At 46.6% G+C, this 22,402-nt stretch overlaps 4 protein-coding genes across 8 annotated transcripts; 2 read left to right on the top strand and 2 right to left on the bottom strand.

Moving 5' to 3' along the window:
* The first annotated feature begins 1,952 nt into the window (after positions 1-1,952).
* On the top strand, positions 1,953-4,418 carry echdc1 (enoyl CoA hydratase domain containing 1). 4 transcript variants are annotated; one of them, XM_029130508.2, is made up of 7 exons: positions 1,953-2,034; positions 2,557-2,628; positions 2,915-3,090; positions 3,186-3,328; positions 3,478-3,530; positions 3,657-3,737; positions 3,820-4,418. In XM_029130508.2, the coding sequence occupies exons 2-7, from the start codon at positions 2,564-2,566 to the stop codon at positions 4,235-4,237; spliced, it is 936 nt and encodes a 311-aa protein (XP_028986341.1). In that variant the 5' UTR covers positions 1,953-2,034; positions 2,557-2,563; the 3' UTR covers positions 4,238-4,418. The 4 variants fall into 4 exon arrangements, with proteins under 4 accessions (XP_028986341.1, XP_028986342.1, XP_028986343.1 ...); XM_029130509.3 differs by lacking the exon at positions 1,953-2,034 and adding an exon at positions 2,099-2,337; XM_029130510.2 differs by lacking the exons at positions 1,953-2,034; positions 2,557-2,628 and having other exon boundaries at positions 2,933-3,090; positions 3,164-3,328.
* Positions 4,419-5,021: 603 nt separating this feature from the next.
* LOC114843037 (E3 ubiquitin-protein ligase rnf146-like) lies at positions 5,022-8,902 on the bottom strand. 2 transcript variants are annotated; one of them, XM_029129231.3, is made up of 3 exons: positions 8,762-8,902; positions 8,113-8,172; positions 5,022-7,808 (listed from the first exon to the last, which is right to left on the bottom strand). In XM_029129231.3, exon 3 carries the CDS (start codon positions 7,794-7,796, stop codon positions 6,648-6,650), a length of 1,149 nt encoding a protein of 382 aa, XP_028985064.1. In that variant the 5' UTR covers positions 7,797-7,808; positions 8,113-8,172; positions 8,762-8,902; the 3' UTR covers positions 5,022-6,647. The 2 variants fall into 2 exon arrangements, with proteins under 2 accessions (XP_028985064.1, XP_028985062.1); XM_029129229.3 differs by having other exon boundaries at positions 8,753-8,895.
* A 183-nt stretch (positions 8,903-9,085) lies between these two features.
* mdh2 (malate dehydrogenase 2, NAD (mitochondrial)) lies at positions 9,086-10,516 on the top strand. Its single transcript, XM_029129232.3, has one exon. It carries the CDS (start codon positions 9,086-9,088, stop codon positions 10,097-10,099), a length of 1,014 nt encoding a protein of 337 aa, XP_028985065.1. The 3' UTR covers positions 10,100-10,516.
* On the bottom strand, positions 10,199-21,108 carry rspo3 (R-spondin 3). The gene is made up of 6 exons (XM_029129233.3): positions 20,197-21,108; positions 16,811-17,005; positions 16,185-16,328; positions 15,960-16,106; positions 15,675-15,860; positions 10,199-11,859 (listed from the first exon to the last, which is right to left on the bottom strand). Exons 1-6 carry the CDS (start codon positions 20,294-20,296, stop codon positions 11,645-11,647), a joined length of 987 nt encoding a protein of 328 aa, XP_028985066.1. The 5' UTR covers positions 20,297-21,108; the 3' UTR covers positions 10,199-11,644.
* Positions 21,109-22,402: the final 1,294 nt, after the last annotated feature.

The following is a 22,402-nucleotide window of genomic DNA, read 5'->3' on the forward strand; positions in this document are numbered from 1 at the left end:
TAGAGATTATTTACGCACTGAACCCTAAAGTTGCATGTATTTAGTCACTTTTATGTGGGTTAAGTAGCTATAGTTACATGTAAATGGCTGCTGTTGTCAGCGGCCATGACTATGTGCCCTCCCCACACTCCTCATGGGAAACCTCCAGGCACCACAGAGCCTCTGGCACCTGCCCACCTGCCATTCTTACTGCCCTGAAATAGACGCTTACTGGCACCTATGTGACCCGTGTGTATGCATGCGCAGGAGTGTGTGTGTGTGTGTGTGTGTGTGTGTGTGTGTGTGTGTGTGTGTGTGTGTGTGTGTGTGTGTGTGTGTGTGTGTTCCTGAGCTTGGTGAGCTGGTATAGGGCCATGCTGACTGCAGCGCATTCCCTGACATCCTGTGGAGTCTCCGGCAGCTGAATATTGATCCACATGGGCCACATATAATGCACACACACAGATGTACGTGCAATAAAAGTGCATGTAGACAAATGTGGGTAAAACGTCAAACCGCCTCCTGTCTTTTCTCCATCAGCCGGGATGCAATTCCAGACAGGTTTCCATTATCAGCAGGAGACTGTGGCACTACCCATAAGAATTAACGGCTGAATATGAACGTACGAGTGGGTAATGAATGGCAGCCATTACACTGTGCATTTCACTAAACACTTTACACAGCTATATATGTGTGTATATGTACATACAACTAAATTTGTTTTAAACTATGAAGCAACTATAAAGCATTTTCCACCATGCTCTGGTGTTCTTCAGGTGCTGCACTTCACAGAATGATATTTAGTGACAGGTTGGAGGCTAGAGCTGTGTACAGAGCCAAAAGGAGAGCCGGCATGTCTGGGATGCCTGCCTGGAAAGAGTCCCATCAACTTTTTTGAATTCCTTCCTCCCTTTTAAATAGACCAGAGATGTGTGGAGACAGACTCGTAGTCAGTCGTGGATTCAGTGTCTCCTTGTCGATGAGCTTTCATGCTTGAAGAACAGATCTGTTCAACAAATTCTCCCATTTAGGAACAATTACGGCACAGTATGATTGGCCATGAGTGATTATTCACGCATCACATGCAATGTTGTGGTGCTACGATTAATGCTGCAGCCCTAACCCCAACACATCACTTTTACACACTAATTTGTTTCATGCTTTTGATGCAGCATATCTCTGGGATTCTGGGTAATAAAGCAGAAAGGCATTTTTGATTCTTCAGTTATCTTTCACAGCGATGTTCAAAGCTGCCAAAAGCACTACATCATATGTGTGAGGTTGGAAGGGAAGGATTTATACTCCATAACCATAGATCACAGAAGACAGGAAGTGTCTCCCTTGGCACATCTCCCATCTATTTCCTGCACATCATGGTTTTTATAACATTCCTTTCGTTTGTCTCTTCATCCAAATGTCCTTATTTCTAACTGAAGATAGTTATTATTGGTATATTAGGTTCAATGTTTCTAGGAAACAAGTACATTTTGTTTTAGTCTCAACCTTTGTGGAAAGCCTAAAATGATGGCTGTTAGTCATCCACTATCCACTACATCCACTATATCCACTACATAAATATATTCAGTATGATCGGTATCCCAGTCATGCCGTTTGATGATCAAAGTCAGTAAAAGGCTGTCATCGAAGTTTTAAGACTTGGAGGCATTATCTAAGCACCTTGGTCAGTATTACTGAATAAGGACATGGCCGTAGAGTCAGTTTCTCTGTATAGTGTGTTTACAAAGATGTGACAGACAAAGAGCAGATCCCTCTGTGCAGAGCATCAACCAGAGATTAATAATATTACACTTCCTATTTGACAGTAAATTATTGCGTGTAGATTGTAAGATATACTGTACATAACATAATGTATATGACTCGTTATTACAGCTGAGAAATTACTGTTTTTATTCCCTGACTAGATTGTAGTTGTTAGTGTTTTTCCACCCCCCTGTGGAGAAAGAGAAGAACAACGCGCTGCGGCCGTTCAGGCGAGAGCTGCAGTTGCTAGACGGACAGATTTTAGAGTAACACCACAGGAGTCACATAAGAAAGGTTAGTGTCTGCGTTTTGTTTATATTTTTGTGTAACAGTTAGTAGATCCTAAATTAAGCTTTTGTCACTGATCGGTATATTTGCGTCTCCTTGTGTTATATATAAGTGAAAATTAGCGATATAAAAACCTTTGACATGAAATTCCCAAATATAAGCATAAAGACCAAATTGTATAAAAAACAACGTATCAAATCCGCCGAGCCCAGTTTGCGGATCAATACACAAGCAGTGCTTTCAACGGGGCTTGTGATTTCCTAAATGGATCTCACTAACACATTCAGATTAGTGGATCCTTTGTAAACAGTAAGTGTTTTCTCATGCAGCTTTATTGTTTATTGTCAAGTCAATGAGTGATAGTCCTCCATCACAGGGTCAGCCTAGGAATAATTGAAACAATAGCTCATGTTGTCTCAGTTACGTTTTTTTTTTTTAGTTTTTTTATGAAGTGATATTTTTACAGTAGCTTCTTCCTATTCAAGTCCAAACTGAATCTTTTCTCCTGTCTCTTTTGTGTTAATACAGCAGCAGGATGGTTCTCCATGCACTTAAGCAACAGCTTCTAAAAAGCAGCTGTGCCTTTGGAAGCTGGGCCAGGTAACGATGTGATGTCATCGCTGAAAAAACGTCAGATGCACACAATTAAACCCAACACAAATCTCAAATGCAGACATGACTAATGCGTGCTGCCTCCTGATGTTAATTTCTAATTGTACCAGCTCTGCAAAAAATCCTAAAATTACAACTAGATTTTAAGGACATTCAACCATTAACCACATAGTATTCCTAATGTATTCTGTATGCATTAAATGAGAGATCTGTTCAAATCTGTTCTAAGTGTATATGGATCAACTGTGATTTGTTGTAACCTGTTGCTGCTTAGACTGATGCAGACACAGAGCAGTGGCTGTGTTTACTCCAGCACCCATGACTTCAACCCAAAGGAGGTCAGAGAGAAACTGCAGGCCTTTCCTGGAGGCTCCATTGATCTGCTCAAACAGGACTGTGGCATTGCTATACTCACCATCAACAATCCCTCCCGCATGAATGCCTTCTCTGGTGAGGTCACTAACGCCCTTAAGTGACTATATTAACACAGTTACACTGTATCTAAGCGTGTCGTGCTGCTCAGTACAGTGCTGCTTTCCATCCAGGCAGCATGATGGTGCAGCTGGAGGAAAAGGTGAGCCTGTTGGAGAACTGGTCAGATGGCAAAGGGCTCATTGTTCATGGCGCCGAGGGAACATTCTGCTCTGGGTCAGACCTAAACGCTGTGAGAGCAATATCCAATCCACAGGTACAACGAACACTACCTGTCTCCCTGTGCTTACATTCATCGTTCATTCATCACCAAATGAGGACAACCTTTTACACTGTTTTGCTGCTTCATTGTTTTATGAGAATTCTATGCTCTAACATGTCTTAGTAATTCCTTTTGTTTTGTAGGATGGGATGAAAATGTGTATGTTCATGCAGAACACTCTTACAAGACTCCTCAGGTAAGTCCTCTAATCTACTAAATATTTGGCAAATTCCAAGACCAGCTGCAAACAATGCGTGTTTGAGAATTTTCCTTTTCTGTTGTCTAATGCTCAACACTAAACTGAGTATTTTTCTTCATGCAGGCTGCCTCTGATTTCTGTTGCTCTGGTGGAAGGGAAGGCACTGGGAGGAGGCGCTGAACTCACCACTGCCTGTGATTTCAGGTAATGATTTTTTTGATGATCCTTTCATTTAAAAGTTGCAAATACTGTAATCCAGTCTCTTTCCTCTCTCACATAAACACAGAATAATGGCATCTGATGGTGTGATCCAGTTTGTCCATAGACATATGGGCCTGGTCCCGGGCTGGGGCGGAGCTGCGCGACTTGTCCGGATAGTTGGAAGCCAGAACGCACTGAAGCTGCTTGGTGGTGCCGTAAAAGTGGACCTTGAATTTGGCCTGCAGATTGGTTTGGTAGATGGAGCCCTGGAGGCCCCCCAGGCACAGGACAGTGCAGACACTCTCTTAGAGCAGGCTGAATGCTGGCTGAGTCGCTACACTAAAGGACCTACGCCTGTGATCCAGGCTGTAAAGAGGGTGGTGCTCTCAGGGAGAGAGCTCCCTCTGTCTGACGCTCTGAGGACTGAGAAGGATGTATTTGGGACGCTGTGGGGTGGTCCGGCTAATCTGCAGGCCCTGGCCAGCAAGTCCAAACACAATTGACACAGTTAAAGTGTCTCTGTATGCATCCTATCGTTTCAGCAGATCATTGCATATCTAGTCAGGAATGTTGTGCATAAACTGCTACAGTATTTCTGGGGAGACCTTGTCTCTTAAGATAAGATGAATGTTGTCTCAGTATTGTTAGTTGTCACATATTAAAAACACTTTGATATTTTGTTAATCTGTCTCAGTACGATGTTGTGCATGATCAACATGCAACAAAAGTGTTTGAACAGTGACACTGAACTATGTGAACTTATACTACATACTGTTGTTTTAGATGTGCAACAGAAGCAAGCACCAGGCTTAAAAATTTAAATTGCTGTACATCTTGAATATTTTGCCACTATTGGCTCCACATTTATTACATTTATAAAATTCCTTCATAAAATTAAACATTGAGAACACACAAAAGTGGCAGAATAAGGTTAGGTCTCTGGAGAACACCAGCCTTTACCTCATGGTTTTCATTTCAGGGGTCATGTTTCCAGAGAAGGTGCCTCACTGTGGGGCTGATAGAATGGACAGAATGTAATGTTTGCATGGCTGTAGTGTGGCAGTGCCTCAATAGGTAGAGCTGTTGGCCACCAACCATAGGATGGTTCGATTCCCGTCTTCCCCGAGTCACGTGCGAAGACACTGAACCCCAAGTTGCACTGCTGACATAGTGAATGTGAGTACCACTAGGTAGACAAGTGCAGGACCATTTATCATTAAAGTTACAATAGCCTTTTCAAAAAAATCTCTCTAACCTAAATTAATCAAGAAATAAACACAAAGAACCTTTTAGGATGATGAAATGAAACAATTTAATCTTAAATTACAAACCATGTAACAAATAATTTGCTAAGCAAAAACTGTTACATAAATTGTATTCTTCAAAATGGAAAGTCTACAACTGAGCTGATGACATAAGCATTTCAGAAATAGAAAAATAAGATGACTTAAAACTTGCAGGATGGCCAGTAGCTACGACATGTTCTTCTCTTTCAGATGATTTACAACCACAAAAAATGAAAATACAAACGAGTTAAAAACATTTACTTAAACTGAAACCAAGAAATATCACATTTCAAAACGTGGCCAACCAAGTCGTGCTCAAATAACTCTCTCTTCAAACACGCACAAATCACAAAACTTCAGAACCACACAAATTGAGAACACTTTAATAAAGGGCCGTTAGAATAAAATGAGGCCACAGAGGCCAGGAGCGTAAAATGAAAACACTGATACTTCACATTAAATTGCCAATTACTTAATGCTGGAAGAAGTTAAAATAACTTTCAGATTCACTTCTACTAAGCACACCAATTTAAAACTGCATTCCACAAGATTTAGAATTTCAGAAATCTAAAAGCAGGTAACTGAAAATTTTGAATGACTATGCTGTGAAATCAGATTACAACATAGTTTAAAAGACTTTAAATACTGTCCTGCATTCTGCTTTCTCTGAACATACGTCACAACTCTAAAAAGTCACATAATAGATTTTAAGTCAAAGTTATTAGGTAGAGGGTGGGCACAAGTTAACAAAGATTTAAATCTTTGCGGCAGGCCTATTTAGAGGCCATTTCTGTGCTATGTTAGCTGAGAGAGTTAAAGTGTAGGCATGTATCCTCATTTATGCCTTCTTTCACTGCACATCACAAACATGGATGGGACTCAAAGCAGCACTGGGTGCTTAAAACCAAAGAATAACTTGGCAAAAGCTGGTCATCAACTCACTCAACCTTTTCCACTTTCTTGAAATTTGAAATAGCCGAGTCGATGCCTGCAGCAAATGCTAACACAGAAGACTTCTGGCAGCTGAAAACCATCACGATGTGATGAATAGACAAACTCCTGGCTCACAACAACACACTAAATCCAAATGACTGCAAATCTAATGTTACTTATTTGTACTAGAATGCATATATTACTTCAACTGCATGAGTATATACGCCCAGTTGGCAGTTAATAGATACACCTTAGGAAAATCATTCCAGTCTAATATGTTGCACTTTAGAGTACTGATTTAGCTGGGTGATAACTGGAAACACAGATGTCTCAGTTACAGGTATTAAGCATGATATAAATAAAGGGGAAAGAAATTGCTTGGGTGGGTATGATATAATAAGACCCTAAAGCCACCGAAACTACTCCAGATATAGCTAGGTGTAGCTGCCAGCTGAGTGCATGACTCAAGACTGAAAAACAAATCTTCCAGATACCTCAATCATTGAGCCAAATGAGGCACCACTTTTGAAGGTGAAAAGCAAGTGTTCATCTAAAACCATGTTGATTATTTCTCTGTACCAAGAAATCCACCCACATTCGATCTGTGACTGAGTGAACGATCGCATAAACTCCGGAATAAATTAATGTAGTGGAAAAAAGCCATTTGATGATGATGGTCAGATCAGTGATGACTTCACACCTCCGTCACTGTACACTGCCCATCAGGCATTCTGGACCTTCCAGTGCTACTGGATGATGAAGAGGGAGACGCAGACTCTGCTCCAGGAGGGGCTCTGTCATCTGGATTCAGTCTTGGCCTCCTAGGCCTATCCTCCCAAGGCTCCAAATGCTCACCATCTCCTCCGTCCTCCTCTTCTTCTTCCTCCTCCTCCTCATCATCACTCCAGTCTCCAGAGCCAGACTCATCCACAGAAGTGTGAGGATCAGAGGACCTAGATGGTGAGCCCTCCTCCTCATCTTCCTCCTCTCCTTCTCCAGCTTCAGACCTCTCACTTGGGGGAGTGGGCCTGGGGCTGATTTGTAACTGGGAGAGGGCATCCTCAACAGCAGAACTAGTGCTGGTGCCAGGCTGACCACCAAGAGAGGTGGGAGGTCTGGCTGTGGCTGAAGGAGCTGTAACAGTAGACGTGAGACCTGTAACCTGCTGTTGTACCCCTGCTACTGTGGTATCAGCCCCATCAGCAGAGCTTTCACGACCTGCTGCCCCAACACCCTCAGAGTCCAAACGCAGTCCTGCCACACCCTTCTTAGGAATATCTAAAATGTCTCTCTTCATCTTGCGTCTACGGCCATGCTCGTTGCGCCTGTACTGCACCATGTTCTCCAAGTCGGCTACGTACAAAAAACCAGCAATCAGCATTTCTGCTGTTTTCTTGCCCTTGGAGAAAGCGTCCTCCAGCTCCCGGCTGGTTCGCTCATCATACTGCCACCAACCATTACGACCCTCATAATACCAGGCATGGTCGCTTGTTCCCCCACCTCGACCACCGGCCGATGCTTTTAGCTCCTCTGGGGAGAGAAGTGTAGGCCTTTCCAGAAAGTCATCCGGTACTTCCTGTCTGCATAGAGCGCAGCGTTTACTCTGCCAGGATGCTCCCTTAACACACAGGAAACAGAAGACATGATGGCATGGCAGTTGGACTGGATGGACGCAGCTCTGAAGGCAGATGGCACATTCTGGTACAGACAGGGCTGGGGACGAGTTGCTGGAGCCAGAGCATGATGATTCTGCACTGTTCCCACTGCCACCACCACTGTTGCTGCCTTTTTTAGTGGAGGGAAGCGAGCCGACGGAGTGGTCTACCTCCCCACAACTAGCCATCCTTAGGAAGTACTGCAGAAAAAGTGCAATCGTATCAGAAACATTACCTTTTATTTGTTACATCATTAGGTTTGAAAACAAACAAAAAACAATGTTTAAGATGAATTCTAGTGAGTTGTTACATCATAAAGATAGATTTAATAAAAAATGGCTGTGAATTTAACCTTCCATTTTTAAAGTGCTAATGCTAACAGGAAGTAGTCCAAAAGACACAATCAGGTCAAGATGTGAAAATATCCAACAATACTATCATTTAATATTATTAGTATTATTATCTGTAACCCCAAACAAAGCTGGTATAGTGTCTGATACTTACGAAAAGTGCCCTTAAAGCTGGTGTATCATTAGGAGAGCAGCTTGCCTTTCGGATTCGCCACTGCCATAAGGAAAGTAAAAACAAATGTGACACAAGAGAATAAAAATCCCTGTGTAAGCATTTATGTCCAAGTCTGCTCATACTCAATCTGATATGCGCTTAGATGTGACACACAAGAGACTCCTGTTAGCTGCTGCGCCAAACTGACTATTACAAGTTAGTGCTAATCCAGGTGCTTTAAGACGATGACAGTGGTTACTACAGTCCAGCCAACTAATATTTGTATGGCCGCGTGATGTTACTGTCACATTTCCACAGGAAGGTGCACACAAACCGGTGACATTGTACCAAACTTCTAAACATACGCTAGCTACACATCAGCTGCTTAAAATCCAAACAGTATGCTGCAACAGTTATTAAAACAAGCACGAGTACAACACCCATGCAACATAAAGGCCTATTCACTTGCAAACAGGTCGTAACAACGGAACCCAGCGCTGGCTAGGCTAAAGGCACGACTCGGACTCCAGCAAATAGACGGAGTTCCTCCGATGGCGCTAGCTTCTCTTAGCGGGGCGACATAAACAACAATGAGAAGCGTTCTCTCACGCTAGACGGAGCAACGACAACGACTACGCACCTGCCGTACCGTTGGATCGCGCCGCGCCGGCCTGGCTCGCGGGTGCGGGTGGGGTTTTTCTTGTCACCAACGCGTTCCCAGCGCTATTCCGCCGACTTTCACCGTTAACTCGCTTTGTTTTCCTCCGCGAACGAAGCTAGGATAAAGACGACGACGTAATACGCGCTGACGCAGGGTGACGCACGAGCGCCGGGGACGCATATCTTCGACGCACCACGGTCTCCGAGTCTTCCGGTTCGCTCGTGGCTAGAGGACGTTCGTGTCACAGAGGAGACGCGCGCCGACGAGACTTTGACTTTATCCGCACCAGGAGCCGACGCCACACGAACGACGATGTTTTCCCGCGCTGTGAGACCCGCCGCGAGCCTCGCCCGGAGCTTCTCCGCCTCGGCGCGGAGCGACGCCAGGGTGGCGGTGCTGGGGGCGTCGGGCGGCATAGGCCAGCCGCTCTCCCTGCTGCTCAAGAACAGCCCGCTGGTGAGTCAGCTCTCGCTCTACGACATCGCCCACACGCCCGGGGTGGCTGCCGACCTCAGCCACATCGAAACGAGGGCCCAGGTCACCGGCCACATAGGCCCCGACCAGCTAGGCGCCGCGCTGAAGGGCTGCGACGTGGTGGTGATCCCCGCCGGCGTGCCCAGGAAACCCGGCATGACCCGCGACGACCTCTTCAACACCAACGCCACCATCGTGGCCACCCTGGTGGACGCCTGCGCCCGCCATTGTCCCGAGGCGATGATCTGCGTGATCTCCAACCCGGTCAACTCCACCATCCCTATCACGGCGGAGGTCATGAAGAAGCACGGCGTCTACAACCCGAACAGGGTGTTCGGCGTCACGAGCCTGGATGTTGTGCGAGCAAACACCTTCGTGGCGCAGCTCAAGGGTCTCGACCCAGCTCGCGTCAACGTGCCGGTCGTTGGAGGTCACGCTGGGAAGACCATCATCCCGCTCATCTCCCAGTGCACGCCCAAGGTGGAGTTCCCCGCCGATCAGCTGTCCGCCCTGACGGGCCGGATCCAGGAGGCCGGCACCGAGGTGGTGCAGGCCAAGGCGGGCGCCGGCTCCGCCACCCTCTCCATGGCCTACGCCGGCGCCCGCTTCACGTTCTCCCTGCTGGACGCCATGAACGGCAAGGAGGGCGTCGTGGAGTGCTCCTTCGTGCGGTCCGAGGAGACGGCGTGCAAGTACTTCTCGACGCCTCTGCTGCTGGGGAGGAACGGCATCGAGAGGAACCTCGGGCTGGGCAAGCTGTCGGCCTTCGAGGAGAAGCTGGTGGCAGACGCCATCGGGGAGCTGAAGGCGTCCATCAAGAAGGGCGAGGATTTCGTGGCCAATATGAAATGAGTATAGGACACGGAGTTGGTTGAACACGAGCAACTGTGATTGATAATTTGTCCATCGTAATTTAAAATGCATCTGGGTAAATCTGAACATCTGCCAGTGTTTCCTCTCGCTTTTTTTCGAGCAGTAGGGTCATTTTCAGACATCTTGATTTTTGGCCTTGATCGCTAATGTTTCGAGGTCTCCCCTCTTCAAACATGGCCTATTTTTGCACTTATAAGTCTGTGTAGATACTGTACTGTGACTCCTATCTATATTTTGAAAATGTCAAATTTCAAAGATCATATTTTCATGTACAGTCCATTGTGGATTTAACTGCTGTTTGCATTAGGAGGAAATACTGTAACACCTGTTGATGCAAGAAGATGTTACTGGTGAGCAACATTAGCACTCCCTTAATAAACAGTTCAGCTTTAAAAATGTGTTTTATTTAATTTTCTTTCGTCATACAAAAATAATTCCATTTGACAGCGTACAGATGAATCTGAGACTGAATACTTGGAACCACGGTCAGGCCGATAGAAATCAAAGTGATCGTTACTCAATTATCATTTATGAAATAGTCTGCTTTAGTGGTGGTACAGCTGGACAACTTGGCATTAATGATTCAGATTGTCCACGTGAGCTCGTTCAATTGAAAACATATATTCTTAAGATCGATCTAGAAGTTGTTACACTGGTTTGCATATTACACATATTACAGCTGCTACACTTTGCACCCAGATAAGATCGTGGCGACCTTTGGACAATAAATAGCAGCTTATAAATTGTTGCGAGTGGTTTCATTTGATTAATGCATGACAGACGCAGTTACAAATCCATTATAGTTTTATTTGACATACAGGTGCCTTTGGTTCCTTTGGAGCTTTACTGCGAGGACTGATTCCGGTCGATGTGGTTTCTCACTTCATGCAGATAAAGCTTTTGTCCAGGACATACAGAACATATGCTGTTGTAACTCCTTTGATTGACAGCGTGCAGGTTCTCCTTATTAGCTTCTCTCAGTCAGTCAGTCTGTAGTCAGATATCACAAGATGACGAGAGCAAACTCATTTTAGATTTTTTTTTTTACAGATTTTGCACCAAATAAAATAAAGAGATCTAAAGAACAGAGACAACAATAATAAACAACTGTTCTACATAATGTTGCAAATTCTACATTCAAACAACAAGACGCACAATGCTGTACCGAGCGGGGCCCTGTTAAATAACCGTGTCAACAAGCACGAAGGGTAATGTCTTTGCCTGCAGGTCCGTCGGCCTGACGCTCCTCCACGCAGCCACTTCTCTTTGCTGTTCAGGTGCAACAGCAGTTGCAGGAATTGAAGTAGCAGAGGCTCTGGGGCTGAAAACCAAAGCGTCTGAGGGGCCGCGGGGGCCGAAGTCTTGAGGCTGAATGTGCCCCATCCCATTTGTGCACAAACAGTATATTCAAATCATACAGGTACTGTAGCAGCAACACCCCTGCGGACAGGGGTCGAAGGGGGCGAACGGTGGGTGAGGAGGGGCATTTTAGAGGAGGAAGGAGCCCGGGGAGGCGCTGGAGCACTACTGTACAAGGCCGTCATCAGTAGACACGGGTTCTGTTTCATGGCCTCTGCGCTGCCTGTGCTCTGTTTTGTTCGTGTTGTCAGGGTCGTCGCGTTCACCCGCGTCCCTCTCTCGCTCCCTCTCCCTCTTCCTCTCCCTTCGACCCTCTGGGTTCTCCTTATCCTTGCGGTTGTTGCGATTTCTCCGTTCTTTTCGCTCGATCTTTTTTCGTCCTGGAAATCAAACAAACACATGTATTGGTGAAGTAGTGTCGAACCTCTTCGCAGCTGTAGAAATATCAGTAAATACAGTCTAACGTCCACTAAAATGCATTATAAGCATGTTATAAACAGCAATAATCACCCATCAGACACACCTATTCAGAGAGCGAACGCACTAAAACACTACATATTAGTCTTAAAATAGGTAAAGTTGCTGCAATGCTCCCCATTCGCCACTAGATGTCAGTCTTCAACCACAGCAACTGTCAACGTCATCTTTTAACAGTGCTGAGGACCTTTGTTCAAAATACAAAACCTTTAAATAAAACCCAGTGTTTCTGTTCACATGACACTATCTGAAAAAAGGGCAGAGTTTAGTAAAAACTGAAGGTTTATCTCTGTTAGAGTAACGATTATTAACGGTGATGACAGAACCCAGCCTCAGGGGCGTTGGAGACAGGACCTGCAAGCGAAAGCAGAGGAGGCCCTTTCCTGTTGTTGTGCGGCCGCTCCTCGTGTGTGCGTGAGCGCGGCCCTGCCCAGTCTGGCGGGTCGGGGATTGTGAAACTGCTGAACTAGGCAGCAGGCACAGACACAGAGCCAGTGAAACAGAGAAAGGATGCCTCTCAGTCTCGCTCAGCTTCGTTTCCTGCTCCGCACGCTCATCGTCTCCCTCTCCGTTGGGGACAGGGACTGTTTATTAATCTATCCTGGACTCAAGGTGCGACAGAAACCCATATGTGATGCACACACGCTGGGCTTATGTTACCAAACACTATTATAATGGACAGGCAAGAGGACAGGATGACAAAAGACAAAAAAACTGTACTTAAATACTGTATAATAAGCAGTGTCATAAAACTGTAATAAGCAGATTTATGTCCACATGGTTTAATAGCAGTTCTAAAAAAAATTAAAGATCCTAAAATAGCATACCATATATGGATAAACATATGGATGGATGAATGGATGGGTGATGGATGGATGAATGGATGAATAGATGGATGGAGTAATCTGCTACACTGACTCATTTGGGGTCTGCCCCCTATCCTCTATAAACACAGGAAGTCCCCTTCGCTCTCATTGTTTTCTCTGCCCTGACACCATAACTATTTACAAGTTCAGTGGATTAGTCATACTGTAGCCCCCGTGCTTTTGTCCAACCAAAGGAGAAACCCAATCCATGCCGGTGCTGAGATGATTAGGAGCGTGTTTATCAAACCAACCTGTGCTTGGTTAGCCAGACCATTTTCTGATGTTTTCCTGTAAACTGCCTGTTGACATGTGTAGCACACTGTCAGTTTAAAGAGTTCCTGACATTATCCATTAAAACTTGGCTTTCGTGAAGGTACTAAATGACTGTTTAAAGTGCTCCAGAACCTCCAAAGGTGCCCAACTTAGCATGTGTGATCCTGACGTCCCCCGTTGTCGCCTCGTATCTCTGCCTGCTCACTGCAAACAGTGAGTTACGATGCCTGTGGCCACAATGCGACTTCTATGAGTTACAGCATATTCACAAAGCACTGGTCCCAGTAAACTGTGCACAGAGAGGGGCTTTGAGGGGGGGACACTATACTATGTGTGTTTGCATTAGTGCACTAGTGAACGTGAGCAGTGGAAACAGCCTAAAATCTGAAAAACCAAACAAAGAAAGGTCTTAAAAACCAAAGAATAGGGCGAAGAAAGTGAAGTAAAGAGTGACACTAAAGATAAGCTGAGGTTTATGTGAGTGTGTGTGTGCGTGCGTGCGTGCGTGCGTGCGTGCGTGCGTGTGTGTGTGTGTGTGTGTGTGTGTGTGTGCGTGTGTGTGTCTGTGTGTGTGTGTGGTTATAATCACACTGTGTGTTTTCTGGTGGGATATCCTCCGCGGCAGGCGTTCTGTCGTCCGGATAGCTTTTGGCGGGAGCCAGGCTGGGATTAAAGGCTGTGGACTGTCCCACAAGTGGAATGCCTGGTGTACGTGTGTGTGTGTGTGTGTGTGTGTGTGTGTGTGTGTGTGTGTGTGTCCTCCCTGACTGACTCGTTGATGCTATGTTGCTTAACTGTATGTCTGTGTGTGTGGGAGGTAAAGGGGGGTAGAGTTTACAGAGGACACATGGTCTATCAGCAGGTTGATGGGACAAATTATCCAGCTTATCCAGCCACAGATTTCTCAGGTTGCCAGACATGATGGCTGCAATTTTAAAAATTGTTGAGCTTGTTCCACTGGACGTTCTGGTGGTTCTACAGAACTACAGGATGTAAGAACTGGAGGTTTGACACCAATGATCAAGATTTAAAGAAATGCTGTAGCATTTTTTTACAATCTTGATAAGTTTTTTTGATTGAGTATGCATTAAGAAATGTCTATAATATATCTTAAATATTTCTTAAAGAAGGATGGTGAAAGAAAGGAAATGAGGAAAGACTAATGTGGAGGAGTAAAGAGTGTAGCAAGGAGAAAGACAGGAGAAGCAGAGACAGGACAGAGGGGGGAGGATGAAGCAGAAGATGAGGAAAGGAGGATGTATCAGTGTCGAAGGGCTGCTGGAGGATTACGGGGGGCTCTCTGAGGTTGGACCATTGACCCCGTAGCGTGTGCAGAACGTAAACAGCGAGGAGAGGATGCTCCGAGGAAGATAATTAGCTCTCATTCACTGCAACTGGGTAATTCATGGCTGATAAACAGGGTCTGTGGTGTTTCAGCTTTCGTTCTTTTCCTTAAGCCCCCCCTCCACCCCCCAGCTCTGGCTGGATCAACAGAGCTGTCAACTCTACGCTAAAGTCTCGGCCCCGACCCGGCTGACTGGGAGCACCACCGGGGGCTTATATGGGGGTCTGTGTTTTCTTTGGAGTGGGGAGTGAGTGTGTGCGATGGGGTGAATGGATCCGCACAGAGATACAGATAAAAAGTGGGTACAAGAGGAATTGCCAGGGCGACAGAGGGCAGAGGCTTCCTTACAAATGACCACAGACACCAACGGCTGTGCCCGTACTGGTTTAAGGACGCAAAGTTGCTATGAGTTTCTTTGGTGGTGTGCAAACGTGAAAGTGTGCGTTTGAGTGTGTATCTGCTTTTGGTTATGTGCATTCGTGTGTCGGTATGTGCCTGAGAGAGAGCGTGTGTATGAGTGTGTGTGTGTGTGTTGGCAGCTGTGAGGATAACCCAATACTGATCCCACACACACACACACACACACACACACACACACACACACACACACACACACACACACACACACACACACACACACACACACACACGGATGCACTGTTTGTTCTGTAAGCGTGAGGCCTCGGGGGGCTGGATCTCAGCCTCCCACCCTGTCTGCGATCTGTCATTTAACACTACAGAGTCCAGGCCAAAGAACACCAGCCACAGCCTCCAATCACTCCACACAGCACACACTGCACACTAAGTGGCTTGTAAATGCACCGCAGCATTGGGTTTGAAAGAGACACAAGCTCATCTATTCATTAGATATGATCACGCCATCCCATGTTTACAGGACGCAGCGAAAGCGGTTTCACTGTTTAAAAATGTGGGAATGAGGTCTCGTGGGAAAAGGTTGCAACATCACACGTGTGCGCTCTCCTACTGTCCCCGCTCCAACCGCAGTGACAAGCCTCTGAATAAACAGGCCTAGTCCTGAGCGGAAGACGGACTAGCTCTGGTTGTACAAGCAAAAGCAGCAAGGCCTGGAATTCATGGAGGGCGGAAAGCGCCCCGTGTGTCCAAGCACAACGTTGGCAGCGATCGCGATGGATCAGTAGCGCTAGAACATTTGGGCTTCATTGGATGTGAGGGTGTGGGGGTGGGACAGAACGCACGTCTGCCTCTTCTTTACCTGGACACTTCCGCCTTTTCACCAGGCACTCCTTGACCTCCGAGATCTCGGGGCAGGGTTTGCCGAAGGGCGACGGGTACTGGAGGACCTGTCGCGTGCGGATCTCCTGGCCCCGCTTGAAGCCGCAGGTTCTGCCGGACCGAGAGCAGGGGCTCCACTCGCCCCACTCCCCCACCTCACAGTGCACTGGTCGGGACAGAGGTGGACAAAGAAGGCGGGATTTAGAGGCTTCGTCTCCCCCCCGCGGGTCGGCTGACGGGCAGGAGCTCCGGCCCGTGGACTGACCTTGTGCTACGCACTCCATGAGCTTGTCGCTGGGCTCATAGTCGTCTGGGCACACGTGGTGGCACCTCCCGCTGAGCTGGTACAGGCCCGGCCGGCACTGCGCGCACGTTTCGCTGTTCGCGCACGACTCGCATTCCGCGGGGCAGCCTGCAAAGACGGGGGAGCACACGTGTGACTCGACGGAGCCCTGGGGCGGACGTGCCGCTAACAGCTCTAGCCACTCACTGGGCACGCACTCCCTCTGCGCGTCGCTGCGGACCAGCCCCTCGGGGCAGCTCTCCAGGCACCGGCCCAGGTGCAGGTAGAAGCCCGAGCGGCAGCGCGTGCAGAAGTTCTTGTTGAAGCAGGAGTCGCACTCCAACCGGCACTCTGAGAGAGAGAGAGAGAGGGAGAGAGAGAGAGAGAGAGAGAGAGAGAGAGAGAGAGAGAGAGAGAGAGAGAGGGAGGGGGCGACACACGGACCCACCGCCAGTGTTTATTCAACAGCGCAAGTTATCATGTGCGTCCTGTGTGTTAAATATACACGGTGTCAGCGCGTGTGTGTCTGACTGGAAGCGCGGCCGGTCTGATGCACCTTAAATAAAGCAGCTCTCGGCTTAATTTAATGTCCCGAAATAAGAAACGAAAGACTTAACATTTCTTCAGTTGCTTTATTACCACTGCATATGTACCGTCATTTTTCACCAGAAGGCCTTGAAACCGTTCAAGTGGCGCATGCGCAGAGAGGACGTAAATACAGTTTGACAACGTTTCGGAGTCAAGTAGACTCACGCAGTGCTCACGCTTGTCCTGTGTAAGTAAAACACGGTGGTGAGGTTCTGTCATAGTGTGAGTCCAGTGCGGGGACTTACTGGTGCAGGTGTTTCGCTCCGGCGAGCGCGTGCCGTAGAAGCCCAGGGGACACGAGGTCAGGCACACGCCGATCTGCTTCATCCCGATCCGCTCCAAGTGCATGAAGAAGCGCGGCCTGCAGGACAGGCAGCCGTTGTAGTCGGAGCAGGTCAGACAGCCGCCCTGCTGGCACCCCGAGCTCCCGCCCGACATCACTGTTGACAGGGGCCCAGAAGTGGTTGAGAATCACGGCCCAATGTGGGATAAAACCAGAATGTGGAGACGCTGATCGTGTTCGTGGGACTTTTTAAACTGAGGGAGTAAAGTGATGCTCGGAGCCGCAGCCCAGTGTCAGTAGACCAGTGTTGTGGAGAGTCCTTGTTAGCGATACCAGCATCTCATAACAGCCATTCAACTTTCTGCTGCACTATGCTCCTATTGTCTTACAGCGGGGCGGCCGAACGGAGCCTCGTTTTCAGCCGTAGACACGAAGACACCGCATGGTAAAATTTAAGACCGCTTTAAATGAAACCCAGCTTCTTCTGGCTTCCTGCGACATCGATACAGGACAATAAAACTGATGATCTGCAGCCCGCGGTGAGACTCCGGGGTCTGTGTGAACGAGTGCCTCCCTTTCTGTTGATTGCTGTTTTACTAACATATGAGTTACAGCCAATCGATCTCATCTTACTGTATGTCTCTGCCAGGACCTCACTGAAACCATGTATGTCTCTGCCAGGACCTCACTGAAACCAAACCAAGCCTCCATGCGCATCTTAGTGTTTGATAGAAGATATATTTCATCTTTTTGTATACAGAGTATGTTTAAATCTTTTGTCTTGTCTAATACTGTAGCTTGATCACCTGTACATACTGTAGGTACTGTAGTGTTTAGTGCTGATATACTACACAGAAGGGTCTTCACTGATTCACCAGAAAGCCTGCGTTGAGCATTGGATCATTTCAATAGTGTGCTGACAGCCTGGTCAGCAAGCGTATTTTAATTTAATGGCATATGTCAACTTCATGGTTACACAAAGAGACACATATAGATGCATAGAGTGGACACAACATGGATTACATACTTTATAAAGCCAGGGGTGCAGCAGTTCTCCAGGTTGACGACCTGCACTTCTGATGTGACTGATATGTCGGACATAGTTATGAAGAAGCCCCGTGTTTCACCTAAATCTGCCCCCATGCTGCACGGGTGATCTGTTCCCACCGGCATTGTTTGAAAAACCTTGCCGTAGCTACATATGTCAGGCAAATTAAAAGCAACGCCTGGAAGCCGCCCAGCGGTTGGTTTTCCTCTGCAGCCTTGGCATTTCATGCCAGTGGCTTAAGCTGGCCATCGTTCTCCCTTCAGGCTTCCGCTGCCAGTTTACCATAGATCACGGATACTTTGTTTGAACTATCTTTACAACGGCTGTCCATTTCTGCCACGTGTGCTCCTGCCAAGCCGCCCTGATTCACACAAGTCTTAAAACACAGGAATTTGGCCTCGCCTTTGCACCGACCAAACCTCAGTTGGACAGTGGGATCTTGCATAACATACCAACAAAGTCACATGCCGGTAAACGCATTCGGAGGCTGGCGCACAAAAACACGAGTGGTTCGCGGAGGAGACAAAATAATAACAAAGGGGGAACAGCCTCGTTAGGACGCTATCATGTAGTTAACTCCTAATCAGGAGCCAAAGCCCAACCAAGCGGCCCTGTCTACAAAGTGGAGTACAGCGTATGTATATGTTTCCACTCTTAGCATCCAGGCCTTCATTTTTGGATGCATCGTCACCGACAGGAAGCTTCCTGCCCCGGGTTCTGTCTCTGTGTGGTAATTTTGGTCTGTTAACTGTATGGTCATTGACTCCCGACTCACTCTTGCCCCCTTTCTCTCCTTCTGAAGTCTGTACTCGTTCACCCCTTTCACCAACTAATCCCTCCATACTGGCTCATGTCACAGGAAGTTATTAGATATCTGCATCCGCGGAGGAAGTTTGGATTCTCAGAAAAAAAAAACTGTCAATTAATGGCACTGACCCAGTGCTGACGAAGGGCCTTATTATGTAAAGTGAGCTACACAACCACTGGAAAAGCAATACACTTTTAATAAATAGAAATATTTCTTTTTACAGTCATTATGACTGGAATTATATTTAAATCTCGTTTCAAAGATTTTGATTCAATTTTTGTCTTTAGTCTCAGCATAGGTAAAAAAAGGACCCTTCTGTCTGTCTCTCACTGTTTCGAGAGACTCTTCAGTAATGTTTAGAAGAAAACAAACATTTGACAGAGAGACTGTGCGTGTGTCGACGTAATATAGGAAATGAAGCAGACGCTACAACATCCAAATATTCTACACTGCAGCAGTCAACTTATTATATACAATACACAAGTTTCTGTGGTGTGTCCTAGGTTTGCTGCCATTTATGTCAATGCAGGACGATTTTACTGTAGTCAAGTCAACAAAAGCCACAATGGGATCATAGAGAGGAGTTTCAGGCCCAGGAGGCTGGAAAACCACCACCCTGATGTTCCCTGTTATACACTGAAAAGTGATGCATACAATTTTCCCCTTATCACACTCGCAGTTAGTCATAGCATATCTCCAATGACTAATGACAAAATAAGCTTGTACATTTTATACATATATGAGACAAGGAGTCATCCGGTGTGTGGGCTGAAAACGTGGTTGAATTTCAGATTCTGAAGTCGATTTCTGTCTGGGACGCAGCAAAACCACGATTAGGCTATGAACGATCCAACTTCATAATAATTCACAGGATGTTTTAGTGTGAGAGCATTATAGGCTGCATCACCAAATATGGGAAGCGAGGCCTCGAGCGTCCGTTTAGCCGCCGACGAGGCCCGATACGCGCGGAGCGGGTCGCGCGCCTGAAGTCCGCCGCTCTGACCGCTAGAGAGCGACGGGAACCAGGAGGAGAGAACAGGCACCCATCCACGCAAGTTCAACCTGAACGTATCACCAGCAGAATAATAAGGGGAACATTTTACGGGCACAGATGATTCTGATAGACTGGAGCTAATGGCCTGGTCCTGTTCCGATACTGACCGAAAACTATTAGTTTATAGTAAATGGAGAATTCCCACTTCTTAAAACTTTTAGGAAACTTTTATTTTGCAGCGTTTAAGTTGGAGTTAGTGTGTTTAATACATTGATCCTTTGATCTTGGGTATATTTAATTTTGACTAATCTAATCTAAATTCAAATATTTTTATATCTGGACTCACTGTGAAACAGTCGTGCTCTGGAATATTCAGTGAATAAAAGGCTCCAATAGGAAGCCTTGTAACTTAGCGCTCGGGTAACAGGTCAAAAACAGTTGATGAACATTACCGTGAAGCGCATTAATACGCGCTTCACTCCATCACACGCTACTCACGTTTATGTTGCCGGTGCCTGGAGCTGCTGTGCTGCTGACAACCAGTGTAATCCATGAAATGCAAGATGATCAAAAGAAAGGAGATCAGTTGTAATTGCATAGTAACCCAGAGGTAAGACTCGCAAAGCCAATGTCAATGTTCACCGAGAAACTCAGATATGATTCCGTTCGCTCCCCCCCGACGAGAGCAGAGGCTGGTCGGCGGGTAATTCCTAGACAGAGCAGGACCCCCGGCTATGTGGCGATATGTGGTGGTGGTAATGCACGGTGGCCCAATGATGCCTGGGCCGCTTAGACTGTAACATCCTGCACAGGAGCTTCATGCGCGCGGAGAAAGCCAGACTGAGCCAGGGAGCATCCCCTCCAAAAAGCGCAAAACCAACAAAAACCGCAGCACGCTGGAGTTTCTGCGCACAGGAGGAAAGCGCGGCCAATCAGCCGCATTAGTCGAGAAGATGAAAATGACTGACAATCACCACTGACGTGTCTCTGGAAATGTGTGACATTTTATATCCATTTGCAGAACTCCAAGCTGATATTTCTCCTCCTCTCTCGGCGCGTCTCGGCGGTGATACGCTGTGCGTCCCCCTCTGTGGATACCCTAAGTGCCAGGCGCGCCGAGGGTCTTGGTTTCATCTCACCATCAACAGTTGAAGAAGACGAAAAAAAAAAACACCACGGGACCAACGCGATTAACCACAAAATCTCTTTCTGAGTTGAATGTTCCGTAGTTCTTTTGGCTGTCAAACACGCACACCCCTCCTCTCGCCCGCCGTTGGCTGCAGGGATCGGAACCAAAGTAAATCTCAGCTTCAGCGCTTTTCTGCTTTGCGTGCAGGACCCATGCGCTCCCCTCCCGTCGGCCCGCTGATGACTCCAGCCTTCTGCTGTGTCTCTGTCTGTTTTTGCCCCTATAAACTCCAAAGTTTATTTAGAGGGCAAGCCCCCTCGTCAGCGAGCGCGAGAGAGGGCGAGCGAGCGAGCGAGCGAGCGAGAGAGAGAGAGAGAGAGAGCGAGAGAGAGAGAGTTAAAGAGGAGGGGGTACTTCACTATTTCAGTGGGGTTTTCAGACTATCTTGCATTATGCTGGTATTGGCTATTTTAACTTGTGCACAGTTGATTATGAATACATTTAGGTCATAAAAACAAATAAAATGTATTTATCAGAGGGTTGGTTATTTGGTTAATTCACATTTCACTAGTTTCACCCAAACTGAGAAGACAGTTTGGTTGTTTCTATCTCTTGATCAGCTTTGGTAACACACACCACACACGTCCATATAATTTTTGTGTTATGGCGAATTGTAATGAGCGATATTGAATAAAGAGAACTGAAAATTGAAAGTTTTCAAAAATAGCACCTTCTAGACAAATGCATGAAGACGCCTTCATCTGAAGGAATAGATGGGAACGGCTTCCATTCAGTGTTTTTCCTACTGAATCACATCTATTTTGTAAAATTTGCCCCATCATTGGACGTGAAGCGCGTGACGGGGAGAGGGGAAATGCCACTTCATCAGCTGAACAAACAACATGTCAGCTCACTGCCTCTAGAGGGAGTTAGTTCCATAAGAGCGTGAGGTACAGCGCCACGGCAGAGAGGAGCTGCACAGTACTAGTGAGTTCACACAAACTTGACCTCTGTCTGCGAGGCTGAGGTGGGTTGGAGTTAAAGCACCAAGGAAAGATAGCGGCAAAAGCATAAAAACGTAGTATTCAAATAATAATAGTTCCAATTGTCCATCATCTCACTTGATGCTGCCTCATGTTTTTCTGCTGGTTTTGTTTGCTGTGGCGGCTGGAGATCATAGCAGAGCTGTTCAGAACTGTTTAAAAGGCTCACATATCAGCGTTTTTCCATTTTGTGGCTTCTGGTCGTCTATCGGCCACTGAGGGAACCGACGCAATTTTATGAGGGATCTTTCTTGTTTTTATTGCACTTGACACCAGGCCTGTGGAGTGGTAACAGAGATCGATGCATCATATAGAGATAGATTCATAGTTGAGCTCGCTACTGTCAACTAAACAAAAGGGAGTCAACTCTTTTGTGTCAATTTAACATGTTTTTTTATATAAAGAACTATGAAACTCTGCTCCCTCATTTTTCTGTTTCCCAGCAGTTGGGTGCAAGGGATGGAGAGGAAGAATGCCTGTCTTTGTGTTCCGTTCTGAACTAGGCCTTCCATCCCTTAAGGGTAGATGCGTG

This window comes from Betta splendens, chromosome 16, assembly GCF_900634795.4.
Source record: "Betta splendens chromosome 16, fBetSpl5.4, whole genome shotgun sequence".
In the NCBI taxonomy this organism is placed as follows: domain Eukaryota; kingdom Metazoa; phylum Chordata; class Actinopteri; order Anabantiformes; family Osphronemidae; genus Betta; species Betta splendens.

Excerpts from the sequence above, each read along its gene's own strand:
- echdc1 (XM_029130508.2), top strand. The coding sequence starts at position 2,564 with ATGGTTCTCCATGCACTTAAGCAACAGCTTCTAAAAAGCAGCTGTGCC. Across the intron at positions 2,629-2,914 it reads GCCTTTGGAAGCTGGGCCAG|ACTGATGCAGACACAGAGCA; the intron begins GTAACGATGTGA and ends GTTGCTGCTTAG. Across the intron at positions 3,091-3,185 it reads CCGCATGAATGCCTTCTCTG|GCAGCATGATGGTGCAGCTG; the intron begins GTGAGGTCACTA and ends CTTTCCATCCAG.
- rspo3 (XM_029129233.3), bottom strand. The coding sequence starts at position 20,296 with ATGCAATTACAACTGATCTCCTTTCTTTTGATCATCTTGCATTTCATG. Across the intron at positions 16,107-16,184 it reads GCAGAGGGAGTGCGTGCCCA|GCTGCCCCGCGGAATGCGAG; the intron begins GTGAGTGGCTAG and ends CCGTCTTTGCAG. Across the intron at positions 11,860-15,674 it reads GAAAAGGCGGAAGTGTCCAG|GACGAAAAAAGATCGAGCGA; the intron begins GTAAAGAAGAGG and ends TTTGATTTCCAG.
- LOC114843037 (XM_029129231.3), bottom strand. The coding sequence starts at position 7,796 with ATGGCTAGTTGTGGGGAGGTAGACCACTCCGTCGGCTCGCTTCCCTCC.
- mdh2 (XM_029129232.3), top strand. The coding sequence starts at position 9,086 with ATGTTTTCCCGCGCTGTGAGACCCGCCGCGAGCCTCGCCCGGAGCTTC.